This window comes from Microtus pennsylvanicus, chromosome 5 (assembly GCF_037038515.1).
Source record: "Microtus pennsylvanicus isolate mMicPen1 chromosome 5, mMicPen1.hap1, whole genome shotgun sequence".
NCBI lineage: Eukaryota > Metazoa > Chordata > Mammalia > Rodentia > Cricetidae > Microtus > Microtus pennsylvanicus.
In genome coordinates, this window is record NC_134583.1 from 107,339,163 (window position 1) to 107,354,536 (window position 15,374).

Consider the following 15,374-nt stretch of genomic DNA (forward strand, 5'->3'; position numbering starts at 1 on the left):
TGCCCATAGGCTGATATGTAGGGGAAAGTCCCAAAATCACAGAGAAAGGTGTGTTGAAATCCAGTAAACCGGGATCATTTGGATGCTAAGATGCTGAAAGGCCTGAAGATTCATGGCAGTAGGGGCCTGCTGACACAGAAGAAATAGGATTGACAGGAACCAAGTTTAGGTTAAGAATATGATTATGAAAATAACCGAGGTGGAACTTCATTTTCTAGACAAGAAGTGAACAAATTTTGTTGGCGAGTTAGAAACCCGAGGGCCCTAGACTGGTCTACATGGATTCAGTCCCGTGTTTCGGGGGTTAATGACATGGTCAAATCAAGACTCAGGCCATGTTCTCACTTTACGTGTCTAAAGAAAGATGCGAATAGAGGCCAAGGAAGGCTACTATTCCATGGACGCTCTCACAGGGATTAGCCCATCTGACCTTTAATAGACTCAGGATTAGGTGACCATATCTGGTGTGCCCACTGATATCCAAACACAGGTAATAGACTAGGAGCAGGCCAACAAATCAACTTAACGGTGCCAAGGAAAACAAAAGCCAGAACTGAGCATGCCGCAGAACCTTGAAGGAGTGGCATGGTCAAGGTTCTTGGGGATGCTGCCAGGTGGCCTTGCTTGGCAGAGCTTCTAAGGACGGAGCTGGCGAAGGATCTGCCCGGCTTCCACCCGTCAGTGTGCCCCGTGTACCTGCCCACTGAGTCCCAGGTGTTGCAATTCCAGGCAGCACGGGAGCAGCAGCTTTGCACTGACCACTTTGGAGGCTCTTTTGAGACTGTATGTCATCAACAGATATGAGAACATGCCGCATAAATGAGATCAGCTGTGGCGCCCGGTCCACTCAGTGTATCCCAGTGTCCTGGCGATGCGATGGGGAAAATGATTGTGACAATGGCGAAGATGAAGAAAACTGTGGTAAGAAGACCAGAGTGCCGTGGCATACCCCAAAGACCCTTGTCCTAAAGAAAGGCGGGCAAGGGATGCTAACGTAAGCCCGAAGACACGGTGCCACTGAGTCGCTTTTCAGTGGCTTTGCTGTCTGCTCAGTGTTGGTCCTTCTAAGCACCATAAAACTGTGTGAGGCCTTTTCCTGGTAATTGGCCACTGCCTGGTATATGAGCCAGGCAGATCGAAGCAAGCAGAGAAGTCATCTTGGTGCTTACATTCAGCCTAGTGCATTTAGTATGGCTTAGTAAGGCAGCGGCTATGTGGGTCTTTTTCTTTTATGACAGTAACTACTTATGGGCCTTCCTTACATTGGCTCAATTAAAACTAGGAAGTGGTGGGGCCAGCAGACACATTCCTAGGGTTCGTTAGGTTAGCTTCCTGGGAGAAGTTACATGAGTGTGATGTAAGCATTTCCACCAACTAGACTCAATGGTTACCTTAGCAGAAAACATGACCTAACATGTTGCCAGCAGATACATAAAGTCTGCCCAACCTTTGTGTCCTATGAAGATTCCTGTCTCTAAATGCTAGCACCGTTTCCTATTTTTTCACGCTTCTGTTCTCGGTGTGTCTAGAATGAAGTGTTCCGTGTTAGAGGCGAGGCCCTGGGGACAATCTCTAGGCTAAAAACAGTTGTGAGTGGTCTTGTAATCTACCACCCCTTTATAGTGCTTGTTAGCCTGAGTCTCATGAGCTTAACTTCAGGCTGTAGTAGTAGCCAAAGGAGTACAGGGTCCTGGTAGGTAAAACACTAGTCTGGGGCTCAGGGTCTTGGCAGGTAAAACACTAGTCTGGAGCTCAGGGTCCTTGAAGGTAAAACACTAGTCTGGCTTGTACAAGTCTCTTTGTGGGGGCAATACCACTGCACCTAGTCCAATGAGTTTCGTGTTCAGTCATAGAATCGAGCTTCAAACATTGCTGTGGCAAGCCCCGAAGCTGCCAAACATTTCCCTCGCAAATATACACTTTGCTTCCCAAGAGAGTCGTGGTCTCCTTTTACCAATTACCGTCAAATTGTGACCTCGGTATGTTTGGTAGGAATTGAAGTCGAAACCTAAACTGGCGACTGTGACTACCTTGTCATTACTAGCATGCAGAGTGGCTAGGCTGTGATTCTGATCCTAGCAGTGACAAAAAAAAAAAAACCTGAAAATTATTAAGATGCTATTCCTAATATTTATTTAAAGGATCCAAAAGAAAGGAACCATGTAGAACATTCTTTGGTTTGTTTCTTTTTGGATAGAGCCTGAATACCCATTATACCTTGCCCATATATGGCTGATGCATAGTCTCAGCCAGTGATGTGATTTGGGCTGGCATACAGTAGGTTGGTCTAGGTATGACTCTGCCTTCCAAAATGAAGTCCCTGATGCCAGCTTACGCTATTGATCACTGTCCCTTTAAGTGTCAGTTGTGGTTCTCATCTTAAATTAGTTTCTAGCCTTCTATTGTTTTCTCGGTCCTTTATTTCTGCTGTTATACATAGTATGGCTGCATCTTATTTTATACTGTGAAACCGTTTTGTCGTATCTCAGAAACTCGTTCTCAATAGAACAGCACTATAGCCTTTAAGTTAGAGAGCTAAAATTCATCATCAAAGATCAATATATTGGATGTGGTGATGAGAGTCTTGTATTAAAACAAGGATGCTGATGCACTTTCAATGGGACGTCTTCCCTCTAACAGGCAACATAACCTGTAGCGCTGATGAGTTCACTTGCTCCAGCGGCCGCTGTGTCTCCAGGAACTTTGTGTGCAATGGCCAGGATGACTGTGATGACGGCAGTGATGAACTGGACTGCGCACCGCCGACCTGCGGGGCCCACGAGTTCCAGTGCAGCACCTCTTCCTGCATCCCCCTCAGCTGGGTGTGCGATGATGACGCGGACTGCTCCGACCAGTCAGACGAGTCTCTCGAACAGTGCGGCCGGCAGCCCGCGATGCATACGAGATGTCCTGCCAGTGAGATCCAGTGTGGCTCTGGTGAATGCATTCACAAAAAATGGCGGTGTGACGGAGATCCCGACTGCAAGGACGGCAGTGACGAGGTCAACTGCCGTAAGTAACTTTCCAGTTCTCTCCCATGTACCGACTGGGGGACCATTTTGGCTGGCTTCATTCCATTGCCTTACCTCCTTCCATAGCTTCTCGAACCTGCAGACCTGACCAATTTGAATGTGAAGATGGTAGCTGTATCCATGGCAGTAGGCAGTGCAATGGCATCCGGGACTGTGTGGATGGCTCTGATGAAGTCAACTGCAAAAATGGTGAGGTTCTCTGCATGGCGTTCAGGTAGAACCATTGGTGCCCTGGTCAGCCCAACCATGGAACTTCTCTCCTGTGTTTGGCCTTATAGTCAATCAGTGCTTGGGCCCTGGAAAGTTCAAGTGCAGAAGTGGCGAATGCATAGACATCAGCAAAGTGTGTGACCAGGAGCAGGACTGCAGGGACTGGAGTGATGAACCCCTGAAGGAGTGCAGTAAGTGAGGGGCTTGCTTGAGGCCAGAGCTGGGGCATTCCGTTCAGTCTGTCAGAACTAATGCTGTTTAGACCCTGCTTGATGCCCCGTTGAACTCAGAATGAACTAAAATTTCATATAAGCTTGACAATAAAGTGTTATGATGTGGGATTCTAGTCAATGACAAACTGATTTGGAGTTTAGAAAGATGACTAAAAATAATAGCAAACTAGGTAAATCCTGCATAACTAGCTGGTAGCCTACCATCCGACCTGAAATGTTTTATCTATGAAGCAAATACTCAGATCTTAGCAAGGTCATCAGCAGTGGTCTGAGTTTACAAGTGAATAAGATGAATATCAGCTAAGAATAAGATGCCATTCTTATTTGGACTCTGGGTTATGAAACGGAAAAGAAAACGAGCAATTGAAACTGGGAGGAAGATGTTTGTGCAGCATCTTAGAGCGTTGGATGGCGTATGGAATGAGAGATATGATCAAAATGCATTGTCTCTGTATGTGGAAGTCTCAAAGACTTCCATAAATCTAAAATATTATATTAAAAACAAAGAATTAGCTTCCAGGTGACTTTTGCTCCCCTTTTATTCCAGATGTCAATGAATGCTTGGTCAATAACGGGGGCTGCTCTCATATTTGCAAAGACCTAGTCATAGGCTATGAATGTGATTGTGCCGCTGGGTTTGAACTGATAGATAGGAAGACCTGTGGAGGTGAGTTGAAGCCAACAGTCTGGCCCCAGAGGACATGGGAAAGGGCAACATGCACCTGGTGAGGCCCCAGAACAGCAAGGCTAATTCTGATTTCCCTCCTAGATATCGACGAATGCCAAAATCCAGGGATCTGCAGCCAAATTTGTATCAACTTAAAAGGCGGCTACAAGTGTGAATGTAGTCGTGGCTATCAAATGGATCTTGCCACTGGCGTGTGCAAGGCAGTAGGTAAATGGACGCGGACTGGGACGCATCCCAGGTTGCTCTGGGATGGTTATGAGTTAGCGATTCCACAAGGGACGTCCGGTGACTGGGACAGTCGACCTACACCTAAAGTCATACCCCAGATCAGTGCTACCAAACTCCGTGTGCAGCAGGCTCACCTTCACGTGCATGGGCCTTGGTCTTTCCTTTTGCACAGGATACTAGGACTAGTTGCCATATTTGCTTCCTTTCTGCTTCTGAAACTGCATATTGTAGGCAAATGACTCGCTTATCAGCCATCCGACTGCTGGATGCTATAACCCCAGGAGTGCCTTCCTAAATAAGACAGAAGTACTTACAGCTCCAGGGGGCTTGAACTCCAGGCTGAGGATAACTGAGATGGTTATCAGACATGGTCCTCTGTGGAGAGATGACTTAGGAGATCTTGCTTTACAGCAAAATTAAATCAACCTGGCTTATGTCTTATAGGCAAAGAGCCAAGTCTGATCTTCACTAATCGGAGAGACATCAGGAAGATTGGCCTAGAGAGGAAGGAATACATCCAGCTTGTAGAACAACTAAGAAACACGGTGGCTCTTGATGCTGACATTGCAGCTCAGAAGCTATTTTGGGCTGATCTCAGCCAAAAGGCCATCTTCAGGTAACTTTCACTTGCATTCCTGACATCTGGACACCTAAGTCACTGTCTTTGGGCCTGTGGAAAGGATTGGGGTAGGGGGTGAGGCTTGTCCTGTCTCTAGCTCCCGTCTACCATCTAGTTAGTTGGGATTATAAACCCCACACTGTTATTAAGTTACCATAAACTGTTATTTAGGGATGAATCATTGGCCATGAAGGAAAAGGATCTGAATTCCTCATATTTTCTCCGCCTATAGTTGTGAACTGTCTTCTCTTGCTACAAATAGAAAAGATGGTAGTAGCTTTAGCTCACTGGAAACTGTAGAGCTGGGGTGATGGCTGGTGAATCAAATGGTTTTCTTCCAATTTTGTTGGGCTTGCATCTAGAATACATCGCCACAACTAGATAGGCTACAATTTTCCATCCCCAAGCAACATGGCTGAATAACTTCGGCGGTGAGCTATGGGGTTGCTAGAGTCTCCCCGAGTAAAGGCCTAGACCATTTTATAAGCAGAAAGTCCAATCTTCAGGGTCCAATGGTGACAACTTTTAAATTTCTTGTGACCTATTCTGTTTCAGTGCCTCAATTGATGACAAGGTTGGTAGACATTTTAAAATGATCGACAATGTCTATAATCCTGCAGCCATTGCTGTTGATTGGGTGTACAAGACCATCTACTGGACTGATGCGGCTTCTAAGACTATTTCCGTAGCTACCCTAGACGGAGCCAAGAGGAAGTTCCTGTTTAACACTGACTTGCGAGAGCCTGCCTCCATAGCTGTGGACCCATTGTCTGGGTTCGTATTCTATGTTTTCCTTCGCTTAACCTTTTGAGTGCTAGCGCTTTTCTAGCATCCTAAGAGTGCCCAGGAACAGAATTATCTGGTTCAAGATATCAATGCCAGTATTCGTTGTTCAGCCCCTCCCACTTTTCCCTTAATTCCGACAGCTAATTCCCTTTCTTCTCTTATCTCGTCTCCATTCTCTCTCACTCTCTCTCTTTCTCTCTCTCTCTCTCTCTCTCTCACACACACACACACACAAACAAACAAACAATTTATTACCTTTATAAAATCTAGGATCTACAAATAGGAAAAAAATGTGATATTTGTTGTTGGAGTCTTACTGTACCTAATATGATCACCTCCAGTTGCCTCCATTTTCCTGAAAATGACATAATTTCCTTCTTCTTTACGACTAAATAAAACTTCATTGTATTCATGATGAACTTGAATGAAAATACCTTCTTGAATCCAATCAATACATAATGTATACTAATAAAAAGAAAAATGTTGTGAGTGGCCAAATACAGAGCAGTCCTGGGGCAGTGTTTATGATGTGCCTCCCAATCTCCTGATTGTCCAGCTGCAGTCAACACTAGTGATACTTTTGATTCATGTATAACATACAGCAAAAAGTGATGTCCAAATTCTTTGCCCATCCAGCTTCTGCACAAATGAGCGTGTGTGTGTGTGTGTGTGTGTGTATGTGTGTGTGTGTGTGTGTGTGAGAGAGAGAGAGAGAGAGAGAGAGAGAGAGAGAGAGAGAGAGAACAGTTTGCTGGATTGGTTAGGTCTGGGTAATCAGATCTCGGGCTCAAGGAAAATACTGGTGTTGGCATAACCCTCTTCCCTCAAGTTTCCATCTAAAACTGCATGCAAATTGTGTGAAAGTTCAACTGAAAGGACCAGACTTTTATCAAAACATTTCCCTGAGGCAGGCAGCTTAGAAAAAGTCGACTGTAGTTATCACAACTATCTCTGTGAAATATCATTAGAGCATCATCACCAAGCTCCTCCTTTAGAGCTTACGGAAAATACCTCCTTCATGGATCCAAATAAATGTGCCTTTAGAAAGGAATATCCAGTCTTGGTACTTTGGGCTGAGACTTATACATCAGCTCAACACAGACTAACACAGTTATAACTTGGAGATGATATTATTGTCTCCTGGAGTCCTGAGGAGTAGATCTGAGCCTCACACAGGGTAAGGCAAGTATTCTTTCACTGAACTATAGCTCCAATCCTTGTGCATCCTCACCGTTCAGTTCCATGTACTCAGAACAGAATTAGAGCCTCAAGCACCAGCATTTATCTTGAGAGCCTCAAATTCAAGAGTTTTCTTTGCCCTCTTTAAGTTTTGGATTTAAGCCGCAGCTTTCTTTCTTCTCAGTCACTAAGGCACGTTTCTGATTTAACTCTTCCCAGCTTTGTTTACTGGTCTGACTGGGGCGAACCAGCTAAAATAGAAAAAGCGGGGATGAATGGCTTTGATAGGCGTCCACTTGTGACTGAGGACATCCAATGGCCTAATGGAATTACACTTGGTACGTATGACCTTCCTCCTCCCTCACTAGCTAACTCCCTTCATTGAGTTTAAATGGATGTCCACTCTAAGTTTGAGGTGATACTTCTAGTTCTATCCATAGCCAGAGAGAAAGGCTGAGAAAACATGGTGGACTTCACAAATTACGGGTGCCAGAATGGCACACAACAGGCATGGGTGCCTTAGCCTTTTCTGGGTAATTGTAACACCCGATTTGGTGTTACACCCTCGGTACAGTTCGCACGCCTCTGTACCGAACGCGAGTCGGGCAAGGGCCTGGAGATTGAAAAGAAGACACAGAGAGACCAGGGTCATTCGGAAGGAGATCAGCCGAATGCCACTTTATTCAGCATTGGGGGAGTTTTTATCTACCTGACTGCAGCACAAGGATCTCTGCCCAGGCAGGTGGGAAATTACCATATTATCAATGGAATGAATGCCCTGCAGCTAACCACCAGGCGGGGCAGGCATAACACAGAAACACACGGGAAGCTTAGTAGTTGATCATAAACTGTCCTCATGAATGCACCACAGGAATAAGGGAGACCAGGGCCCTACAGGTAATAACTTGTAACCATTTCCTTCTGAGTTATCTGGGAAGAAGTGCAAATACAGAGCCCTTTTTCAAAAACACTTTCTATAACATATCTTGTGTCAATTGACTTTGAGAGTCTTAGAAATCCCATTGGCCCCTGTAGAGGGAATACAGTTACAGGTTCTATTGCTGGCTTCACAAGTATTATGGTGTCCCCATTAAGAGCTTCTGATGGAGAAAAAAAAACACAAAACAGAGTAGATTCTTTGGATTTTGTTTGTTTGTTTGTTTTTCGAGACATGGTTTCTCTGTAGCTTTGGAGCCTATCCTGGAGATAGCTCTTGTAGACCAGGCTGGCCTCGAACTCAAAGAGATCTGCCTGCCTCTGCCTCCCAAGCACCGGGATTAAAGGCACGCGCCACCACAGCTCATATCATGTCAATTATTTTCCTGCTAGACCTTGTCAAAAGCCGCCTCTACTGGCTCGATTCCAAGTTGCACATGCTGTCTAGTGTGGACTTGGATGGCCAAGATCGTAGGATAGTGCTCAAGTCTCTGGAGTTCCTAGCTCATCCTCTTGCGCTCACCATATTTGAGGTAAGACATGTGCCTAACATGGAAGCAAACACCGTTAGAACAGGTGTGTGGGAAGAGGAAGGAACAGTAGACAACCGAAAATTTTCTACCTAAAGACTGGCACACATTAGATACTAAGCCCTCAAAGAACTTTATGAAACCTGAACTTGCTTCGCTTACCCTTTGTACTCAATATCCTGGAGAATCATTCAATAACCTCATCCCATTAAATGATGAGTAAAACATATTAGAACTTGATTTGTGTCAATATTGGATGTACATGCTAATTGTTGGGGTTCTGTTTTAGGATCGTGTCTACTGGATAGATGGAGAAAATGAAGCAGTGTACGGTGCCAATAAATTCACTGGGTCAGAGCTGGCTACCCTAGTCAACAACCTCAATGATGCCCAAGACATCATTGTCTACCATGAACTTGTTCAGCCGGCAGGTAACATGAACAAACCCACTCCTTAAGGACCACGCCAAAGGAGTAGTATGATCTAGAACCTACTACCTACTAGCTCCTTAGCTGCTCAACTTCCTTTAAAATGGAGCCTTTGTCCTCGTGAGTCCTGACCAAACTCTACGCTTGATGTCTGATATCTCGTTCCAGCCATCTTGGAGAAATGGCTTCAGAGTCAGCTCTTAGCTCTTTTCAGTCCTCAGTGTCAACAGCATTCATTTTGATTTCTTCTGGGTTCCCCTTGCTAAGCCTAAGGCAGCAGCTTCTTCAGTGGCTTTCAAGCCATAGCTACATCTTAGGGATAGTTTTCTAGGTAGCAAAGCACCGCAAATCAACTGCCTTAAACAACAGAAACTTATACCTATCACAATTCTGGAAACTAAAAGTCCAAAGTCAAGGTGTTGGTAAGTTGGTTCCTTTTGGGGACTTGAGGAAAGGCTCTATGCCAAACAGACCTCTCTTCTTGGCTTATAGATGGCCATTTCCCTGTGTCTAGTCACACCTTTTTTTGATACATGCTTGTGCCCATATTTCATCTTCTGAGGACACTTGACACTTGGGGTTAATGACCTCACCTAACTTGATTACCTCTGTCAATACCATATCTGCAAATAAGAGCGCTTTCTAAGAATTAGCAGTTAGGAATTCAGTGTGAAAATTTTATAGGGAGACATAACCTGTCATAGCTATTCTCCCCCATGACACATCTTATACAGGACTCAACAAATCATCACACATATCTAGTCATCTTTTCTCTTGCCCAGGACACTGGCTCATCCATCTAACAAGAACCTCGCACCTCCCTGTGGCTGAGTTCCCTTTCTCTTTGTAGGAGTTAGTCAGTATAAAGCCAGGAAAATGTGACTTGCCTCCCTCCTTCTGACCCTTCAGTCTGAGCTTTGAACAAACAGTGTGAGCCAGGCCTGATTCCTCACCTCCCTTCACACCGACCTATGGAAGATACAAGTCTTACTTCACTTCCAAGAAACCTCTAACTCTGGTATCTTCAGAGTGTGCTTCCAGTACAATGATTGACACTCATTCAACATCAGTGATACACATTCTTCACCGATGTTACTCTCACTTGAGGGACTAACAGAATAGGCAAATTTAGCTCCATGGGAGTGTAGATGGTTAACACCGCAATGCCTATTTTCAAGAACCTTTCTCCTTCCTGACTAGGTAAAAACTGGTGTGAAGAAGATACGGAGAATGGAGGATGCGAATACCTCTGCCTGCCAGCACCACAGATCAATGACCACTCTCCGAAATATACCTGTTCCTGTCCCAATGGGTACAGTCTAGGGGAAAACGGACGAGAGTGTCAAAGTAAGGCTTTCTGCGTTTCAACTGCAACCAAGACATAAAACAAACACTATAAGCCACCAGCTACGACAATTTGTCGGCATTTGAGAAATTCAGGTGTAGCTAACTTTTTTTTTTTTTTTTTTTTGGTTTTTTGAGACAGGGTTTCTCTGTAGCTTTGGTGCCTGTCCCGGAACTAGCTCTTGTAGACCAGGCTGGCCTCGAACTCCCAGAGATCCGCCTACTTCTGCCTCCCAAGTGCTGGGATTAAAGGCGTGTGCCACCACCGCCTGGCCTGTAGCTAACTTTTGAAATAGATTACAGAACACTAGGTGTTATTGTTGTGTGGCAGGCATTCACTATCAGTACTTTGAGCTGACATTTCAACATCAGATGAGTTTGTCGGTGACTGGTGTCAATGTGCCACACACTAACTAGTTTGTACCCGTCGCTCTGTAACCTGAGCTAGTCAGTTTTCAGGTAAAGTCCTCCACAGAGGGCAGAATGAATGCAATGAAGACATTTGAGGAAGGAGGCCACAGTTGCAGGATACTTACTGACCTCAGTTGATGACATAAGTTTAAGCTCTTGGATAGTCTGAGCTTGAATTTTAATATTTTGTTCTCAGCTTCTGATTAATCAGCGAGCTGATTGCAAGCAAGATGCTCACATAGTGATTTCTTAGCATCATTCTGCGCCATACTGGGCACCTACTCAGTTTGCTGAGAAAATAGGTGCAAGCCCACGGGATCTGCATAGCACACCAGAGCATTTTTGAGAATATCTGTGGTCATTCAGGAGCCTTGCGTTTGCTGAGAGGCAATTCATATGGCTGTGAATCTTTATGAGTTGTCAACTTCCACATGCTGATTGCTCTGCCCAGAGTTTCATATGTCTCTGGGTTTTGCTTGGAACTGGCTATTTCTCTCCATGCAGATACATCCACTTCACAGTTGAGTTCTGCAATGGGTTGTCTCTTTCACCTGGAGTTAAAATAACCTTTCATCACAATGTGTCTGGACTATGCAGCCAGCCACGCAGGAACCTTAGCCTTAACCAGGTTCTTGATTTTTATAATCCAGGTCCTTCAACTCCTGTGACTTACAGTGAGACAAAAGATATCAACACAACAGACATTCTGCGTACTAGTGGACTGGTTCCTGGAGGTACTGGATCCAGTACTGCAAACTGTTAATCTCAACTAACTGCCGCTTAAATAATTAATGCAACATTTAACTGTGGTTCTGCTCCAACTGGCTACTTGTGCCTAAAGTCCAAAGATTTCAGAACCTGTGTATCCTGGATTTCTCTGACTTAATTAAACCTGTTGGTGAAATGGCCATGTAACTCAAATAATTCTAATCCCAAGTTCTTCTGGTTTGGAATGATAGTGGATACTAGACTTCAATTTTAGCTACAAAGGTATAAGGATTTCTACCTAAGGGGTAGATTTCTAAGTCTTAATTCAAGTCCTGACAGACTGATTCCTTGTATGTCCTTGTAGAGATCAACGTGACCACAGCAGTATCAGAGGTCAGTGTTCCTCCGAAAGGAACTTCAGCTGCCTGGGCCATCCTCCCTCTCTGTAAGTAAATTTGCTTCTTCTATAGACCCAATAGACAGTTCTAGGTCCTCTACAGCCACCTCCTTGTGGCCTCTTATGCTGTCATAACACACGGGACACTGAATTGCATTCACTCCCTCATCTGACTGGTACCCACTCTTCGGCAGTATCTTTCACATGCAATGGACTCCGTGAATATTCACCAGTTGCCTCAGAGGTCTTACTGCTTCCTGTGCTGAGTTTGCTAGCCTTGCTTACCCCTGCACACAGCAAGTCACGTTAGCAAGAGTTTTGTTCTAACCCCATTAGTTGTATTCAGAAGCAGGAAAGCAAAGAGACAGATGCATTTTTGAAAAAGATGTAAAATTCAAAAAAAAAAGTAAGTTGGAGGGGTTGTTGGTTGGTGTGTGTGTGTATGTGTGTGCACACATGTGTGTTTTCAAGACAAAGTTTCTTTGTGTAGCCCTGGAACTAGCTCTGTAGACCAGGCTGGCCTCGAATTCACAGAGATTTACCTGCCTCTGCCTCTGAGTGCTGGGATTAAAGGTGTGCGCCACCACTGTCCAGCCATAAAGGATAAAATTATAGTGATTAAAGATTTTTAAGCTCAGGGGAAAGGACCTCTAAAGCCACCTTCAGGCATGTAAATTGTCAGGAGCCAGTTTCCTCCTAAAATCATTACAGGAACCATCACCCTGGGGAGTCTGCAGAGAACCCCACACCCCTAATTGTGTTAAGAATGGTTCTATTGACAGAGCCTACCCCACACCCAAATTGGTTGTTAATGAGAGCTATCTGTTAGCGGAACCCACCCCACATTCCAAACTATCTAGGGAGCTAGGTGAGCCAGGCCTACTGTGACTTGACCGAAGATAACCTCCTGCCTACGTGACTAACGAGGACCATGTGACCAACGTGAACCACGCGGCAAGAGCCCAGAACCCTGTGCCCATCCCCCCAACTCCTTACCCTATAAAAGGTTGTATCTCGTCCCTAATAAACGGAGGCTCTGACAAACTTTGCATGGCCTTCTTCCTGTCTCCTAGCCCATATCTTCCAGGTAGTGCCTCTCCGTGACCCTGGAATAACTGAACTGCCAGGCGGGCTACTAACCCTAGACTAAGTGGCCCGCCAAGGCAATCGACAGTAAATTATAAGGCATTTTGTTTGACTTAGCTTACTGGTTTCCCAGGACCACTTGACTAACACTTCAAAGTGTTCTATAATTTTCCTTGTTTGGGCCTAGGTTTGGGATTCAGGACTCGGCATTTGCCTGGGTGTGGAATAAAAAAAGATATTCACAGAACCACTGGGCTGAACGTATTTGAAAATTTTGTCTCATCTGTATTCCAACTTCCAGTTATCCAAGCTCCTGAAAATGGAACTTTTATTAATGTAAATTCCCATAGATCCATGACTATTAGACTTCTGATTTTTTTTTTCAGTGCTCTTGGTGATGGCAGCAGTCGGGGGCTACTTGATGTGGCGGAATTGGCAACATAAAAACATGAAAAGCATGAACTTTGACAATCCTGTGTACTTAAAGACCACTGAAGAGGACCTCTCAATAGACATTGGTAGACACAGTGCTTCTGTCGGACACACGTACCCAGCAGTAAGTCTGCTTTGTCTGTAATCACTGTGTCTTGACATGAGTCTCTTCAAAGGAGACCAGAACCTCTCACTATGAGTACCTGGGCTGAGAAGGATCATGGCATCCCCAGATGATCCTTTATCCACTGGCAGCGTGTTAGATGCTGGGTGTCTGGCCCACTAACACAGTCAGTTGGTAAGCATCTTGCCCACAGAGGAAGGCAGGTGAGTCCTATTTGCCATTATTTTAGATTACGAAAATGACATGGAAAGAGCAGTAGGAACCAACTGGCTTGTTTTTGAACTTCAGTTCCTTGCCTAGTGGATAGCTAAAGATAAATCAGTGTGGGCATGTGAGGATTGTGTATAGGGAGTTGACCGAAAGTCAATAGCGTGAGTAAGACTCAATTAGCCGAAAGTACTAAAAATGCATGCCTTAGAGAGTTGTTCCATCCCACCCCGGAGAGGGAGCAGCAACTGCAATCACGTGTTCCTCCCCTCGGAACCTAAGTACATATCCAGCCTCCACTTCAGGACCATGCTGAATAAAACATGCTGAACGGGAACACCGCCCTTGCGAGTTCTACAGTGGAACTTGGAACAGTGTTCATTTCATATTCTGTGTCTTTTCACATTTGTTTCCAAGGTTTGCACTTCTTAAACAGAATCAATCACAGTTTGCTTGTTTGCTTCTCCTAGCAAGCAGGTATAGGTTATGTAGCCCTTATATGAAATACTTGGTGCCAGAAGTGTTCAGGGTTGGGGATTTATTTTTAGGGAGCATGGAATTTGGAGATTTTTTACATACACAAAAAGTCTGAACACAAAATCCATTCATTTCATGTGTTCTTATACACATATTCTAGGTTGCTTTACATAATATTTTAATGTGTGTTCATTTTGACCACAACCAGTACCATTAAGGTGAGAGGTGGAGTTTTCTAGAGGATCATGGTGGTACTCAGAAAATTCCAGATTTTCAGGTTGGGAACAGAAATCCAATTCATGTGTCTGGCCTCCATTTCTTTGGGTCTGTGAATGGTCAACTCAAAGTCCACTCCGTAGAGCTGCTCACAGTGAGTAACCACCAAGCCGAGCTCACCTCAACCTTTTTCTCCTCCGCAGATATCAGTTGTAAGCACAGATGATGATCTGGCTTGACCGCTGAGGTCTAGACCAATAACACCCCACTCCTGAACGGTAACCGAGCCAGCGCTGAAGTCTCCTTTCTTCCTCCCATCCGGAAGAACATCAAGATATCTTTCTGGGAATCAAGTTTGTGTACTTGGTCATTTTTATATTACTTTTGTAAATATTCCTGGCCACATACTACTTCAGCTTTGGATGTGGTTACCAAGTATGTGTAACCCTTGAATCTCTAGACAGTATTGCCATCTCTGGCCACGTATGCACTTTCTTGAGAAAGCCATATTCCAGCCACGAACCTTGTGCGGTAGCGACGCCCACCTGTACATACATTGTATAGGCCACCTGTACATATCCCAGAGAACAATCACTATTCTTAAGCACTTTGAAGATATTTCTATGTAAATTATTGTAAACTTTTTCAATGGTTGGGACAATGGCAATAGGATAAAACGGGTTACAAAGATGAAATTGCCAAAAAAAATTTGTAAACTAATTTTGTACGTATGAATGAAATCTTTGACCTCTGTGGAGGTTTGCAAAGACTGACTTCAAACTACTGTACATTTTTTTTTTCAAGTGCTAAAAAAAAATTAAACCACACAGCTTAACCATGGTTTTGGTTATTCCTCTAAGATGGTCTAGGAACAGCCTGTGTATCGCCAAATGTCCTAGATATCTAAGCTATAGCTCTGGGTGTTGTACACCCAAAACTGGGCTAGTATCTTTTATAACCAAGTCCTAACTAAAGAAATAGGTACCATTTGATATTTGTTCCCCCAAATTTATCACCCACCCTTCCTTCCTTCCTTCCTTCCTTCCTTCCTTCCTTCCTTCCTTCCTTCCTTCCTTCCTTCTTTGCTGGACTCAAGACTGTAA

The 15,374-nt window shown here is 44.5% G+C and overlaps 1 protein-coding gene across 5 annotated transcripts in view; it reads left to right on the forward strand.

The window, feature by feature from the left end:
- Vldlr (very low density lipoprotein receptor) overlaps window positions 1-15,106 on the forward strand; it is a 35,260-nt gene extending 20,154 nt beyond the window's left edge. For 2 of the 5 annotated variants that reach the window (XM_075973767.1, XM_075973771.1), the window contains 16 exons: window positions 799-921; window positions 2,641-3,012; window positions 3,099-3,221; window positions 3,311-3,433; window positions 4,023-4,142; window positions 4,245-4,370; window positions 4,836-5,007; window positions 5,566-5,784; window positions 7,195-7,313; window positions 8,305-8,444; window positions 8,731-8,872; window positions 10,070-10,216; window positions 11,275-11,358; window positions 11,697-11,777; window positions 13,202-13,371; window positions 14,475-14,971. In XM_075973767.1, coding sequence (XP_075829882.1) covers window positions 799-921; window positions 2,641-3,012; window positions 3,099-3,221; window positions 3,311-3,433; window positions 4,023-4,142; window positions 4,245-4,370; window positions 4,836-5,007; window positions 5,566-5,784; window positions 7,195-7,313; window positions 8,305-8,444; window positions 8,731-8,872; window positions 10,070-10,216; window positions 11,275-11,358; window positions 11,697-11,777; window positions 13,202-13,371; window positions 14,475-14,510 — 2,297 coding nt within the window. In that variant the 3' untranslated portion in view covers window positions 14,511-14,971. Of the gene's footprint in view, window positions 1-798; window positions 922-2,640; window positions 3,013-3,098; window positions 3,222-3,310; window positions 3,434-4,022; window positions 4,143-4,244; window positions 4,371-4,835; window positions 5,008-5,565; window positions 5,785-7,194; window positions 7,314-8,304; window positions 8,445-8,730; window positions 8,873-10,069; window positions 10,217-11,274; window positions 11,359-11,696; window positions 11,778-13,201; window positions 13,372-14,474 lie in introns of all 5 variants that reach the window. The other 3 variants (XM_075973769.1, XM_075973768.1, XM_075973770.1) reach the window with 3 other exon arrangements.
- Window positions 15,107-15,374: the final 268 nt, after the last annotated feature.